This window comes from Rana temporaria, chromosome 7 (assembly GCF_905171775.1).
Source record: "Rana temporaria chromosome 7, aRanTem1.1, whole genome shotgun sequence".
NCBI lineage: Eukaryota > Metazoa > Chordata > Amphibia > Anura > Ranidae > Rana > Rana temporaria.
In genome coordinates, this window is record NC_053495.1 from 170,266,837 (window position 1) to 170,283,964 (window position 17,128).

General features: G+C 43.4%; 1 protein-coding gene across 1 annotated transcript; it reads left to right on the forward strand.

Annotated features, from left to right (window-relative positions):
- Nucleotides 1-16,088: 16,088 nt before the first annotated feature.
- On the forward strand, nt 16,089-16,898 carry LOC120944869 (FKBP12-interacting protein of 37 kDa-like). Its single transcript, XM_040358620.1, has one exon. The coding sequence runs from the start codon at nt 16,143-16,145 to the stop codon at nt 16,890-16,892; it is 750 nt and encodes a 249-aa protein (XP_040214554.1). The 5' UTR covers nt 16,089-16,142; the 3' UTR covers nt 16,893-16,898.
- The last annotated feature ends 230 nt before the right edge of the window (nt 16,899-17,128 follow it).

Below are 17,128 nucleotides of genomic sequence, written 5' to 3' on the forward strand. Positions count from 1 at the left end.
CGCTTTTGTATTTGTATGTGTCTATTTTTTTTGTAAAATTATTGATGATTAAAAAGAAAATAATTTCTCAACAGACAAAGGGGCTGATTTGCTAAAATCGGGTGTAGCCCTGCATAGAAATCTGCTTCCAGGATTTTTGTCCAAGCCTAGTTGAACAAACTGAAATTAGAAGCGGATTGACTGCCATGCAGAGCTGCACCAGATTTTGCACTCTCCAGTTTTAGTAAATCAACCCCAAAGTCTATTAACCGCTTGCTGACCAGCCAGTTATACGGCGGCAGGTCGGCTCGGCTGCGCGGGATCACGTAATATTACGTCATCTCGCGAATCAGCCAAAAGGGGCGTGCGCCCCTGGTCTCGACGCGCGTGCCATATATGGTGGACTTGCACGTATATTAATGCACTCAGGGATAATGGGCCAAATCCTCAAAAGGGATACGCAGGCGGAACTGCTGTTCAGCCTGCGTATCCCTGTGCCTATCTTTGGAACTGATCCTCAGAAGCAGTTTTCCAAAGATAGGCAGAAGATCCGACATCTGTAAGACACTTACACTGTCAGATCTTAGGATGCAGTACCGCATCCGCCGCTGGGGGCATTTCTCATTGAAATGCCGCTTTGCGTATGCAAATGAGGACTTACAGAGATCCACAAAGCTTTTCAGCTTTGTGTTTTCTGCGTAAGTTTACGTTTGCATACGTAAAATTAGTTCTGCTTTTACAAAGTGTAAACTAGTAACACCTTGTAAAAACAGATCGCCGCGTTTTTTTTTAAATTTTGATTTTTTTTTTCCGGCGCGTAACTTTTTTTTTACCCGACGCAACTTTATTGTCCCGTCGCAATCCACAAAGCCCGACGTAACGTAATTTTGCGCGCTGCCCGTCGGGAAAATGACGTCATGAGCATGCGCAGTACGGCCGGCGCGGGAGCGCGCCTCATTTAAATTGTCATCGCCCCCTGCAGAAGAGGACCGCCTTGCGCCGGAGACATTTAAGTTGCACGGCCTGAAATTTCTAGGTAAGTGCTTTGTGGATAGGGCACTTAGGTAGAAATTTTAAGTCAGTGTAACTTAAATGGGAAAAGATAAGTTAGGCAGGATTTTTGAGGATTTGGCCCAATATCCTTGCAATCTATACTAGGGTCGAGAAATGCCCCGTGTCGAATAATGCCCTCCTGGTACTGCGCTTGCGCTTTTCACGAAACTCAAACACATCTCCTAAACATATATCACTTCTATTTTTCCTACACGTGTTTAGCCAACTGAAAGGCAACACTAAAACATCAGTGAGATATTATCAATAGGGTGTCTTTAGGCTTATTGAATTTTATCTGGTAACGTGTACAGCATCGCGCTGTTCTAATATCCATGTTTACTAATGTTTACTAATGTCTGAACATTGCACGTTACCTATGTAAGTTTCTTTGTTATGATTGCATTAGCGGATGATATGTCATGCTAAATATACATATTTGTTTGTGTGTATATGCATGGTGGAATTTCTCCTAATAAAATTATTTTGTAAAAAAATCAGTGAGATAATACAGTCAGCTGTGAAGAGGATAATCCAGCATACAGAGGCAGTCCCCGAGTTACGAACGGGCTAGGGACTGAATGTTTGTAATTCGGAAAAGCATGCGCAGAACGGCAGATACGTAATTTTTCGATGTTCCGTCGAATGTGCCCGCCCTCAAAGTGGCCACACATGCGCAGAGCGGCAGATACGTCTCGCATCCTCCCGTTCATAAGTAGGAGGAGTTCTAAAGTTCGTAACTCGGGGACGTCCTGTAGTTAAAAGTTACTGACATATATGTACATATGGATGAGGTTCCGATCACAGGAAGCCGCCACAGCCAGATGGCACGGGATTTGGAGAAAATGGAGAAAAGTTTAAATGACGAAACTGCAGCATACTTGACACAATCTCACCCGCCATGCTGCTTGCTTCTTTAGTCAAGTACCGATTGACTCCTCAGATGTCCGAAAAAGTCAGTTCCTGGGACAGTTCAGACAGTGGAAGTGGTCATCCTTTGCCTGCCTGGTTGTAGATGTACACTGATTGTCACCTCCTCCCATGCTCGTCTACAGGACTTTTCCAGAGCCTCTCCAAGCCTATGGAACTCCTTACCCCAAACTATCCGTCTATCTCCTTCTCTTTTAGCTTTTCGAGGATCCCTGAAAACTCTCCTTTTCAGAGAAGCCTACCTTACCCACATCTAACAACTGTATTTTAACCTTGCCCACCTGATCACCCCCCACATCTACTACCCTCTGTTCCACTTCACCCTCCCTTCTAGATTGTAAGCTCTAACGAGCAGGGCCCTCTGATCATTCCTGTATTAAATTGTATTGTAACTATAATGTCTTCCCTGATGTTGTAAAGCGCTGCGTAAACTGTTGGCGCTATATAAATCCTGTATAATAATAATAATAATAATTGTCAGTGGTGGCCCCGCTTCGTGTGGTGATGAGTGAAGTGGATATATGCTACATGTATGTGGCTCCAAGACTGGGCTGCTAAACACTGTGGTGTTTTATGCATTTCGCACAGCTGTGTGAGCTTTCTCAGAACGATGCAATGGACTGGTCAGTGGGCTTATAATGGGGATGCTCCTCCCTTTTCAAAATTGTGCCCTTAAAGGGCCACTGCTTTTCTGTTTAGATGTTTCAATCTTACTTTTATTTTTTTGTATCAAAACAGTGCGGTTACATTTCAAGGGGCTAAACGAAGCAACAGCTATGTACACATAAAGGGGAGCACCTCTGTAGCATTAGAAACATTTAAATAAGTAAGGATAAAGATAATTCAAAATGGGGGCCCCATAGCACAGCACTTTGAGAGGTCTCATAAATCCTCTATTGAGGGATTAAAATGAAAATGCTTGTTTTCCCTATTCGTACCTAAACGCAGAGGTGATTACGACACTATCCTTATGTGGAAAGAAAAGGAATGGATATTTTGTTTGCCAACTATGATCCTGAAGGGGTTAAATACTGTTTACAATCTAAGGTTGTTATTTCACATACAGATACTAAGACCAATTTAGACTGGAACCAATTGACCTACCAGTATGTCCCCTACCGGCACACCCCAGATGATGTCCAATAGGATAAAACGCGCCGGGTAACGCTCGTGAGTAGTCGCAGGCTGTTTCTTGATACATCTTTTGGATTTTAAATGCGCTCATCAAGCCGACTTTTGATGCTCATTGGAAATTCACAATTTCTGGTAAGCGTGTCCATTTTACTCTCAGGTGGTGGATTGCACAAAGCAGTGGCCAGTGTTTTTTATACTGTACCTTCATATGGATATCTTCATCTTCACTTAAGGATTTATTTTTCTCAGTGGACTTTATTCATTCCCTTTTTTTTATTCATGTTTTGATTTATGAACATTTATTTTGGAGTTTTTGAATTTTTAATCATTCATTGCTTATTTTGTTTATTAATCAGAGCACAGTATTCACTATTCATATACTGTTGCATTTGTGTTTTTGTCATTTGTGTGCATATTAAAGCCCCGTACACACGATCAGAATTTCCGATAGAAAAAGTCAGGCGGACTTGTGTTCCATCGGAGTTTAGATAGAGAACATGTTCTCTTTTACTCCGATGGAATTCCGTCGGAATTCCGATGCTAGTTGGCCAGGCAAAAGCCTGATCGTGTGTACGGGGCATAACGGTTTTCTATGTCACAATATTTTTACTAATATTTGTTCATATTTGCACTGTATCTTTTTTCAAACTACAGGCGCTACACTATTTTATATATATATATATATATATATATATATATATATATATATATATATATATATATATATATATATATATATATATATATTTTTTTTATATTATTATTTTTCATATTTATTATAATTTTTTTTTTTTTTTTATATAGTGCCCACAATTTATACAGTGCCTTACATATTGTAAATTCACATCAGCCCTCAAGGTGCTTATAATCTGAGGTTGTTATTTCACATGCAGAACCTAAGATCAATTTATACTGGAACCAATTAACCCACCGGATTGTCTTTTGAGCATGGGAAGAAACCGGAGTACCTGGAGGGAGAATATGCAAACCCCATACATATAGGGTGCTGTCTGGAATTTGAAGGGCCCTAGTGCTGCAAGGCAGAAGTGCTGACCACTAAGCCAACTTGCAGGAAGCTATTCCAAGCTGGTTATAAAGTATATCATGATTTGCTAATTATATGTTCAGTCTGAATTGTGCAGGTTGGTGACAGGTTTCATTTTAGGGGATATACAGTAGGTCAGGGTGTCTGATGGCAGTAGAGTCAGCAGTGATGAATCACCATCCGTTCTATATTAGGATGTTATTATCAGGGACTGGATTCTGGTAACTGTAGGCTGTAGTCTAGGGCTGACATCAGAGTGTAATCATGCATCAGTTAGTGTTATGCCAGTAACCAGGCAAGATTCTCTTTACTTAATGACAGTAACTCTAATGACAGTAACTCTACACAACCACTGTAAGTGATGCTTTCAGCCCGGATGAGGTTTCCTTAGCTGGGCGCTTCAGGTGTAATTATTGTTTCTGCCATAGCCCTTCAATACCTGCAGACAGGACAGAAGATTTCTCTATGCTCCCGTGATATGACTTCAGAGGCTGGCAGGTAAGAGGTGCTTATTTGTACAGCTGTCAGTGAACAGCTATCATCCAACCCTTGTCTGGATGCTACTGATGAGCTACATTGGCTTGTATACAACATTGACCATTTCGAGCATCCTTGTGATAAGCAGACTATACTAAAGTCCATGAGTTCCAAGTACAGTCCTTATAGCAATATGCAAATATTTTAAACTAAAGGATCTGTTACTTTGTCTACCAGAATCCAGATTTATAAACGTGGGCAGTCTTTTGCTTTCCTAGCATTTTGTAGGAAATAATTCATTCCTGCAGGGATAAATGCATTAGTTTGCTAGCCTTCAAGTACCTCTTGGATAGAGTGTAGAAGGTTTAGCCCCCTGTCAAGATTTATTGATCTCTGTGTTCTAATTGAGAAGATCCCCCTCGATTTCTACTTGTGACCTTATCATTGAAAAAGAAAGGGAGGAAATCAAAATGTTTTGCATTTTTTTTTTCCTGGACAAGAGGTTAGGGGAAATCACCCAATAGGGACACCTTATCTGGGGACAACTGTCTAAGAGGGGAATTCCCCTTATTTTAGGAGATTTCCTGTGTCTCTAGGACAGGAAGTGAAGGGAAATTCCCCAATGTTATGTAGACCGCAAAAAAAAAAAAGCCTGGCAGTGTTTTAACCTTTCTCTGTCCAAAAAGTATTTTTTTTTTTGTTTCTATATGTACGCTTTAAGGCACCTGTACATATACAGTGGTTTGGAAGAAGCAAAAGCCACGCAGTTGTTTTGTAGAACATACATGACATAAGTAAGAATGGATGACCATACCGGCTGAGCACAGGTGTTCATGTGCTCTGCAGGCACCTGCGGTGTCAATTTAATCTCTGGGTAACAATAGAGAGTATTCAAAAGTGTGTCCTACCAGTATAGTGTTGTAATATTAATATTTATGTGTAGGTATGTATTGCACAATATATTGTATTGCATTACCATATTGACCAGGAATTCAGTTGTCCAAGCCAGCTGAATTCTAACATATCAAAGGGACAGCTAAAGACCCTTTGATGATTTAATCTTATGCAAGACTACCTAGGAAGTATTTATTGATGGTAATTAGACTTGAGGGGGTATTCATTCAGGGAAACATTTGGTTGACCTGGAAGAACCCCTCCCTCCAGTGTGAGACCAGTATTTGAGACATTCAAGCTGGCATTCAGTCAATCTTGTCACTGAGTATATTCTGAGTATATTCTCTGTATGAATATGGCACAGGTCTAGGAAAAGATGAGACTTTGAATTACTCTGTTGGATTTGTATCATCTGTGGAATTTGGACTTTGTTCTGTATTGGAAATCAAATAAATGCACTCTCTGGAGAGCCTGGGGTATTGCTGTGGGACAGAACTTATAGTCATCATACTAATACCTAAATATCAATTATCTAACCGGACTCCGCTATACATTTTATATCACTACATATGGGAGTGACTGCATGGGTTTGAGGGGCTCACTTACATACCGTTAACTGCCCACAACAACCATTTTGCCTGGATTGGGTAATAATTATCTTATGTCTGTGGTTATGCAAAGACACATCCAAAGCAATATCATCTAAAATATACAAGTGCCCTGAAATGTAATTGATCGAATAAATTGGAAATGTTATCCTTTTGAATCCAAATATTTTGGTACGTTAGTGTTGTAATTGTACAATTCCTTGATATTTTCTCTGTCAAGGCTTAATTTGCCCAACTACTTTTAGCTCCAAAGAAGAGATTAGAATTTTTGAGATTCTCTCAACACCTTCCAAGCAGCCTATGTGTGAGTGTGTTGCTCCTGAGTGTCAGCTTCTTGGACCAAGAGTAGTTCCATGCATGTGATGTGATCAAGTTCAGTAGCCCATTCAGGGAAAATGGGAACCTCTGAGCACAAATTTTATGAAAAGGGGGGGGGGGGGGGTTCCAACCCCCGGGACTTTTAAGGTGTTCAGAACATTAAAGTAAACAACGTATTTGGAAAAAATACAACATTTTATAATTGAATGCAAGATTAAAAAACATGAGAAAATACAACATTCATGTCAAGCGTTTTATATGTTCCATTTAGAGGGCGTATGTAACGATACCACCGCTTAACATGTTTCGCTCGTTTGAGCTTCTTCACGAGTTTCTGACGACACGCATATTATGCTGAAGGTAACAAAAGGACAGGAATGAGAACGAGTGCTCCCGTCTCATAACTTGCACGTTCTGTCGTGTGCCTTGTTGATGTTGGCCAGTTTGGGCCTTGGAATAAAGCATTGAAAACTGAATTGGTGTCTGGACATTTGCTCTTTATTCACATTCACAGAAGTCACCTCTAGATCAAGTCAAGAAGGTAACTTGGTAAGCTGGTCCCAAACTAACCAGCGGCTCCTTCGGGGGTGAGCGCTACATACGTAACCGCGCTTTGCTAGAGCATTTTGAAAAAACTATGGTGTGTGGGCAACGTCGTTTTTTATGATGAAGTTGGAAAAACTTTGTTTTTTTTCATGACAAAAAGTGATTGTGTGTACGGGGCATTACTATAAAAGACTAATACTACTAAGGTACTAAATATTGTGTGTGTACAGTGGGGATCAAATAATAATTTGATCCCCTGTAGATTTTGTAACTTTGCCCACTTACAAAGAAATGAAGGGTCTAAAATGTGTATTTCAAATGTTAGAGACATCAACCAAAAATCCAGAAAAACCTCATGAAACAAATGTTATAAATTGAGTTGCAGTTCAGTGAGTAAGATAAGTATCTGATCCCCAAGCCAAAACATGAATTGAAAAGAATGGACAGTGCTGCCGAAGCTCCTGCAAAGCACTTTGGCAGCGCCGCAACGCGGGTACTATTAACCCTTTCTCATCACATCTTGTTTGATCAGGGAGTTTCATAGGAACATGGATCAAGGTAAAGCCCAATTCCAGACACAACACTTTTTTCTTTTAGGTGTGTAGATTTCTCCTCACTTTGTGTTCTGGTTACAGTGTGTCCCATAGGCAAGAAATTTGGGAAAATCCTTTTAAAGGGCACAAAGACCACAAAAAAACGAGTAAGGCCACGTACACACGATCGGTTAAACCGATGAGAACGGTCTGATGGACCATTTTCATCGGTCCAAAACGATCATATGTGGGCGCCATCGGTTATTTTTCCATCGGTTAAAAAAAAGCCAACTTGTTTTAAATTTAACCGATGGATACCTAACCGATAGGAAAAACCCGATCGTTAGTAGGCACGTCCATCGGTTAAAAGTCCACGCATGCTCAGAATCAAGTCGACGCATGCTTGGAAGCATTGAACTTTGTTTTTTTCAGCACGTTTTTGTGTTTTACGTCACCGTGTTCTGACACGATCGGTTTTTGAACGGTTGGTGTGTAGGCACGACTGACCATCAGTCAGCTTCATCAGTTAACCGATGAAAACGGTCCATCAGACCGTTTTCATCGGATGGACCGATCGTGTGTACAGGGCTTTACATTTGGCTGGTTTCTGAAATATAAAAAAAATTGTCTATCTAAAAAGAGCTGGAAAAAAAATTCTAGTGTCTGTTGAATATGTTTCAGACACAATATACAGCAACATTTCATGTCATTATTTGTAACAAAGTTCTACCTTAGTGTCCTTGGATTTAATTTTGCCCATTTATTAAAAAGAGTCATCAGCTTCTTGGGAGTAAAAAAGAAAACAAAACACACATCCCAAATACATAACATTTCAGCTACATCTATGTCATTGGATCAACACAAACCATGTTGACATTTCATACTCTGACAAGTGAGCAATTATGTATAGTATTGAAGTATTTGCATCATGTTACACCTTAAATTCAGGTGTAACTTGTGTAATAGTGAGAGTCCCTGTCACTATAAAAAGGGAGCAAAAATGGACACAGAGGCCCAGATTCAAGTAGAATCGCGCAATATTTGCGTGGGCAAAGAGCAAATTTTTTTCTCTGCGCCCACGCAAATATTGCGCTTTGCCCGCGATTCACGGAGCAGTTGCTCCGTAAATTGCGCGGGCAATATGCTAAGCAGCCGGGCGCAAGGCTGCCTAATGTAAATGATCCCGCCGGGGGCGGGAATCATTTAAATTAGGCGCGCTCCCGCGCCGAGCGAACAGCGCATGCTCCGTCGGGAAACTTTCCCGACGTGCATTGCGGCAAATGACGTTGCAAGGACGTCATTTGCTTGTAAGTGAACGTGAATGGCGTCCAGCGCCATTCACGGTTCACTTACGTAAACGACGTGAAATTTGAACGTCGCGAGCGGGAGGCGCAGCTATACTTTAGCATTGGCTGCGCCTGCTATAGCAGGAGCAACCTTATGCTAAAGGCGCCGTACAGAAACTCCGTACCTTGCGTGAGAAGGGCCCGCACAACTTTTGTGAATCGGTGGTAGTATGCAATTTGCATACTACACGCCGATCACAAAGGCCGCGCCCCCTAGCGGCCAACGCAAGAATGCAGCCTGGGATGTGAAGGCATAAGGAGGCTTATGTTTGTCACATCCTAGGCTGCATTCGGTGTAACGAGGTTCCTGAATCAGGAGCACTCGTTACACCGGAGCAAGTAAGCACTTGCGCCGCGCAACCTATGGTTGCGCGGGCGCAAGTGCTTCTTGAATCTGGGCCAGAGTCTGCATGTCAGTGGATTGCAGAACTACACAGCATAGCAAAACCCAGAGAAAGCTGCCAAAACAGTTTTCTCTGTTTCAAAGTCAAGTTTGAATGGGGCTGTGTAGTTTGGAGATCCTGCAGAGACTTGGGTGGGATGGGATCTCCAACCCTGTGTCCAGGTATTATGAGTAGCCAGCAGGTTGTGTGCCCAGGTGCACACAGCCCATATAACGAGGGGCTGGTGAGAGGAAGGTGGAGTGTGTGCAGCTGGCTGCTGGTGTCTCTGTGTTGGGATAGACGCTGTGTGCGGACAGACGCTGTGTGCATTGAAGGGCTTCGGAGCCGTGTGCATCCAGGACCGTGGGTCTGGAGGAGCTACTGGTTTGAGGGACCAGTACCTGTGGCAGCAGTGCCGTTAAAGAATAGCCAGGTGGGCTGGTATTTTCAATCCTCTCTGAATAACGTTTAAACCCCTTGCGTGGGATTCCTGTGTGGACTTTTGTTTTATTTTTCCTCATTTAATAAACGTGGGCTACCAGGTCCTTAACGTTATATGTCTGTTTGGTGTCGACTCACTGCACGAAAATGCATCTACCACAAGAGTTAAACACCCCCAATACTACACTTGTAAAATAGTGCAAAGATGAACTTGGTGTTTAAAAAAGTAATAACATCACCACTGACAAGTATTAAGTGGCTATGGAGAAATATTTTTTAATGACAGGTTTTGTGCCTATAGCTTACCTTTTTAAAGTGTATCTAAATCCAAAATCTAAAATGTAATATATTGCAGCTTACCAGTCTCTTGATGTAGAGGCTGTATTTAGTTTCCCCTTTTCAATCATTTTTTTTTGTTTGTTTGAGATATGATTTTAGTGCACAGGAAGTGACAAGAACACCGGAATTCTGGCAGAATTAACATGTATTGTTCTGTACTTGCAGAAAATGTACTTAGCCTGAACAAAAGAAAACTGCAGCCACCACATCTGAGGACTGGTAAGCTGCAATATATTAAATGTTTTAACTCTCAAATATTAAGTTGCCACTATAAGAGTAATAGAGGGGAAATCTTCAAATGGGAGCACTAGTTCTGGTGGCTCTGGGGTTTGCCTCACTTCGAAGAAATGTTTTCATTCTGCCTCTTGTGGGTCAGGAAGTGAATGGCAATCTCCCAAATTTGCTCTGGGGAGGGGAGGACACTCACTTCCTTTTTTTCTTTAATTTTTGCCTTCCTTTCTCTAATCTACTCTTATCTAAACTTCTACATCATATCTCCAAATCACAATTCTCATTCCACAACCCTCTTCACAAACAGGATTAGTACCTATCTATCTGTTCTCGTATTTGTGGACAAGCCCCATATTCTAGCATCTGCAGTTTAGCGGCCATACTCAGTGGCGGCCTGTCCATACGGCCCATCCCCCCTAATCCATGCACCCAGCCCCTAATCTACATGCTGGACGCATTAATTCCAATGGCCCAGATTCAGTAAGCAATTGCGCCTGCGTAACCATGGTTAGGCAGCGCAATTGCTGACTTGCGCCGGCGTAACGAGTTCTCCTGATTCAGAGAACTCGTTACGCCGACTGCAGCCTAAAATCTGCGTGGCATAAGGCTCTTATGCCACGCAGATTTTAGGCTGCATTCTTGCGATGACCGCTAGGGGGCGTTCCCATTGTGGTCAGCGTATAGTATGCAAATTGCATACTTACGCCGATTCACAATGTTGCGCGCCCCCTGCGTACGCAAGTTACGTTGTTTTCGTACGGCGTGTTTAGCGTAAGGCTGCCCCTTCTAATAGCAGGGGCAGCCAATGCTAAACTATACCCGGCGTTCCCGCGTCGCGACGTTCGAATTTTACGTTGTTTGCGTAAGTGAATCGTGAATGGCGTTGGACGCCGTTCACTTTGAAGCAAATGACGTCCTTGCGAAAGTTTCCCGACGGAGCATGCGCTCTACGCTCGGCGCGGGAGCGCGCCTAATTTAAATGATTCCCGCCCCCGGCGGGATCATTTACATTGCGCGCGCTTACGCCGGGCAATTTTGCCGGCGCGCCCTCGCAATTTACAGAGCTACTGCTCCGTGAATCGAGGGCAGCGCAAAATATTTGCGGGGGCGCAGGGCAAAATCGTTGCCCTGCGCCTCCGCAAATAGAGCGCAATTCTTTCTGAATCTGGGCCAATGTTTTCTTCTTCTTTGAAGCACATGATTAGAGCCGGAGGCTCTGAGCCCACCCAGTTGTGTGACAATAGCAAATTAATATTTGCTATTGTCTTCGTGATTCTCCTCTTGGCCAATCAGGAAGTGGGTCCTGAGACCCATGACCTGATTAGCCAAGAGGAGAAGTGATCCTGTTGGCTTGCCATTGAGGAGACGCAGGGGAAGCCACCGTGAAGCCCAGGAGCCGGAGACGCAGGGCGAAGCCACCACCTGGAGACAGCACTGCCTGTGGCCTAGAATGGGGTAAGTGACCGACTGACAGGGGGGGTGCCTGTGACCTGGCCTACCGACTGACCGATGGGGGGGTTGGTGCCTGTGATCCAACTGACGACAGTGGGGAGTGTGACAGCTAGTGGATTGTTTGCCGCCCCCAAAAAATATACCACCAGCTGCCACTGGCCATACTAGTATTGAACACCTGAAGAAAGATACCTCATGCATTGGGGGAGGGGGGGGGTAAGGAAGGTAAGTGGGGTAGTTGACCAGGGAAAGGGACAGTCTTCTTAAATTTTATCAGCCTAAGGCAAAGTTTGATTTTCCCAACTGCTTTAGATCTGAAGAAGAAATTAGAATTCTTGAGAGTCTCAACACCTTTCAAGCAGGCTATGTGCGAGTGTGTTGCTCCTGGGTGTGAGCTTCTTGGACCTAGAGTAGTTCCATGCATGTGATGTGATTCAGTTCAGTAACCCATTTAAAGCGGAGTTCCGGCCACAATTTCACTTTTTAAATATAAATACCCCTGTAATACACAAGCTTAATGTATTCTAGTAAAGTTAGTCTGTAAACTAAGGTCCGTTTTGTTAGGTTGTTACAGCATTTAGACACTTTATAAAATAGAAATTGACTGGGGCCATCTTAAGTGTGGGCATCATGAAGCCAGACTGTATGACTTCCTGGATTTCAGCCTTGCAGATCTCGCACATGCTCAGTGCTGCACAAGCAGTGTAATAGGTTTCAGATCAGGTTTCAGCACCTGTACTGTCCAATTCACATGATTCTTCGAGACTGGGTAGTGCACAGACTCCTGGAAAGTTACACCCACTACATTCCCAGGAGTCTGTGCGGTGTAGGTTAGGAAGCTTAAGCACCTAGGTGCAGGAAGAGGGAAGATTAACTATTCTGCCTAGCAACAACACTTTGAAGGCATCTAAAAAAATAAATAAAAAATTCTTAAAGGACTAATGAATTTTTTTTAAAACTACTGATGTAATGTTATATTTATGGGTGGAACTCCACTTTAAGAAAAATGGGAACCTCTGAGCACCGATGAGGGCTAGCTGTGCGAGTACGATGAGAAAATGTCTGAGAATGCTTTCTTGGCTTTCTTAATGAAGCAAGGTAGTATAGAGTAGCACAATGTTGGCAGTGTTGGGAATAGTAATGTTAGTGACCCTGGTATAGATTGCAAGGATATTATCCCTAAGTGCATTAATATAAGTGCAAGTCCACCATTTATGGGAAATCTTTAACATTGTTTGGAAAGTGAGGGGTATATTTGGTGGAACGTAATTAGACGTCTGTGCCAGAGAGAACCTTAAAAATGTTTGTGCCTTAAGCCTGGCATACACTAGCAGTTTTTTTTTGTTCAACCCAGTGGGCTGAACGAATAAAAACTGAAGAACTTGGGAGGAGCAGCTATATTAACTATGCAATGTTAGTACATCGATCTCCCCCACTAAGCTATTTGTGTTCTGACAGGGGGGTGGCCCCCTTTCCAGAACGCACAGGTCAGCGCTTCCAGCCATTGGCTGAGAGAGCTGATCAGATGCCGATCGCCAGACCTTTTTTGGTCATGCCCCTTTGACAGAAGCCAGACCGGCTGCCATACACGTGGGCCAAATATCAGCCGGTTTCTATTGAACTGGCCAATATGGCCTGATATTCGGCTCGTGTGTATGGGACTTTACTGGCAAGAGGTACTCGGTAAATTAAAAAGAAGGCCTTATCCAACTCCTCGGGGGAGAGAGAGGTGCCTGGTTCGGTTGCCCATGGATCTGTAGTTCAGTAGACCAGCGTGAATGCAAGACAAACAGATACTGTAAATGAAAGATGTGTGTTGGGGGAGAGTCCTGTAACGGATCTATGATATGAGGGGACATTTGGGGGGGAAAGAATTTGAGCTAATAGGGGGTATTAGTGCTAGTAAAGCTAATTTGGGGGGGGGGGGTATTTGTGCTGGGGGAATTTGGGAGGGAGGAATGGGGGGGCTAGTTTTTGTTGGGGAGATTTGTGCTAGGAGGGGACATTTGAGGGAGAAAAGGATATGTACTAGAAGGGGTATTTTTTTTTTGGGGGGGGGGAGTATTTGCGCTAGGATGGGGGAACTGGGGGGCATATATTTTTGCTGGGAGGAGGGGGATTTCTGGCTTGCAGAGGGAATATATGCTCAGGTGGGTGAGCATACAGATTGGTACTGGAATTTTTTATGCTATTTTATGCGGAGACGTGATGCTAAGCATTTTAGTTGGGTGCAGTTTCTCATCTTTGCCTTGGGTGCTAAATGATCTTGTCCCAGCATTGCACTCTAATACTGTATATACAATAAAACTGAAAGAGCAGTCCTTATGCCGCATACACACGGTCGTTTTTCGGCATGAAAAAAAAATGAAATTTTTCAGCATGTCCAAAAAACAATGTTTTTCCAACTTCATCATTAAAAACGATGTTGCCCACACACCATCGTTTTTGAAAAATGATGAACAAAGCGTGGTGATGTACAACACGTACGACGGCACTCTGAAGGGGAAGTTCTATTCGCCTTGGGGCTGCTTTTAGCTGATTCCTTGTTGGTAAAAGACGATTTGCGCTTTTTTTTGTCTGTTACAGCGTGATGAATGTGCTTACTCCATTATGAATGGTAGTTTTACCAGAACGAACGTTCCCATCTCATAACTCACTTCTGGGCATGCGCGGGTTTAAAACGTCGTTTTAACCTACTCACGATTATTTTTTACAACCCGAAAAACTCGATTTTAAAAAACGACATTAAAAAATGCAGCATGTTCGAATTTTGAATGACGTTTTTAAATGAATTTTAAATTACATTTTTAAAAACGTCGTTTTTTTTCATGCCGAAAAACGACCGTGTGTACGCGGCATTAGGCTCTAGACAAGTCCGATGATTTCCTCAGTCTAATGGAGGTAGGATGAACCATTTCCTCAATTCCTTTCCCCAGTAATCTCTGTAACATTATAGCTTTCTAGCAAGTCACAAGGTGAGAGGCTGACCCGTGACAGACATTTCTGAATATATCTAAAAACTAAATGGAAACTAGGAATTACATTATTGTGTTATCCTTGAGCCAACATCTTAATTCTGGAAGAACATACTGACCCTGAATAGTGCCTAAACCAGAAAATGAAAAAGGGCTAATTAAAGGAGATGTTTGGGGTATATAAAATTACAAACACACATACTTACACTCTCATACTGTCCCACGTCGGCTCCAACCCTGAGAACTGAACAATCACATACCTGCTGACCACTTAGTTCTCAGTCTGCTAGAGTGGAGAGCAATGACTGTCAGTCACGGCTCTCTGCTCCGCTCTCTGCTCTGCCCAAAATCAGCCAAATCTGTGTCACAGGAGTGCAGAGGTGCACTTTTCTTTTAATAGCGATGAGTGTTACACTTAGGCCTTGTACACGCAACCGGATTATCCGATGAAAACGGTCCGCCAGACCGTTTCCATCGGATATGTCCGCTGCCGGATTTTGGTCTGATGGTTGTACACACCATCAGACCAAAATCCCCGCGGAAAACATACGCGGTGACGTGTCGCGACGTGGCCGCGCCGTCGCCGCGGCGACGTGCGCGACCCTGGAAGGTAAATACTTCCACGCATGCGTCGAATCACTTCGACGCATGCAAGGGATGGAGGTCGGTCGGACAAGTCCGGTGAGTCTGTACAGACGACCGGATTTGTCCGACGTACAGGTTTCCATCGGACAGATTTCTTAGCATGCTAAGAAATTTTTATCCGCTGGAAACTGTCCGATCCGCCGGACAATTGTCCGCTCGGGCCTACACACGACCGGATCTGTCTGCTGGAACTGGTCCGTCGGACCAGTTCCAGCGGATAGATCCGGTCGTGTGTACGGGGCCTTATGCCGCATACATACTATCGGAAATTCTGACAACAAAACCGTGGATTTTGGCTCAAACTTGTCTTGCATACACACGGTCACACAAATGTTGTCGGAAATTCCGAACGTCAAGAACGCGGTGACATACAACATTAGGACGAGCCGAGAAAAATGAAGTTCAATGATTCTGAGCATGTTTTGAATTGATTCCCAGCATGCGTCGGAATTGCATATAGACGATCAGGATTTCCGACAAGAACTTTTGCTGTCAGAAAAATTGAGAACCAGCTCTCAAATTTTTCTTGTCAGAAATTCCGACAGCAAATGTCCGATGGAGCCTACACATGGTCGGAATTTCCGACCAAAAGCTCACATCGAACATTTGTTGGCGGAAATTCCGACCGCATGTACGCAGCATTACACATACCTTAGAAGGCATGCATAATAAATCCGATGTTCGGTCCACTTTAACTTACAAATATGTTGTACTGCTGTTTGTAATGCTCCTAACATATGGTGTCATTTATATTGTAGGTCTTCCGCTGACGTGAGCACTGACGATCCTCCCAAGTGGCCTTTGGTTAGGTCCTATATGTCCTCATATGAAGTAAGTCGTTATGTGCTTAAGTGCCAGAAGGAAAGAGACGATGCCCTCCGCAGAGAGGAGTCAGCCCGGGACAAACTAAAACATCTTGAAGTTTCCACTCGCAGCCAGGTCCAAGAACTAAAAAATAAAGTAAAGGACCTGACCAGTGAGAATAAAAGTCTTCATAGGACTGTGAAGAAACTGCGGACAGAGGTGGGTCTGGAGGGAAATCCCAAATTCAAAGGCAAAGTGACAAAGGATATCATCAAGGAACTGCATGAAATGCAGGATCAATGCTCCCAGCTGAAGGAGGATAACCACCTGCTCTCTGTTCAGCTGCGGGAAATGGTCCCAGCCATTGCTCAGAACCACAAGCAGAAAGCAGAGCTGCAGACCCAGCTACAGGACGCTAAAAACCAAATGGAAGATCTATCAAATGAAAATGCCCATCTTTCTCAACTTCTGCAAGAGAGTTGCAAAGAGAAAGAGGACATAGAGAGGACATACCTCATGTTCAAAAAATCCATCGAAGATGCCAAGAAAGTTGTACACCGTTCTGTACAAACCACCACCTCGATCCCTGTAACTTTACAACCCACTTACAAGAAAGTTTCCAGGGAATCCTCTAGTTCTCAGGCATCCCAGGTTTTTATGGAGAAGAAAAATACCTCTTCGGAAGCAAGTATATCTCCTCCAGTCTCTAATGGCAGCACACCAAAGCCATATTACAAAACTGTGCGAAACCAGTCCTCATAGGCAACCTGCCTGTTCTTTGTACTTTGTTAATGTTGAAATTTACCCTTTCCTTGTCCCACGCAGAGCAAATTGAAGGGATCACCTAATTCTCCACCCTTCCTCAGGCACTACACACTCCTGTATTCTCACCAGGGCTCAAGTCCTGCGGGAACGCGTGGGAATGGAGTTCCTGCACTTTTTTCACAGCAGGAACTCGGTTCCCTTTGCAGGACTAGAGCACCTGAGAGCAGCCGAGC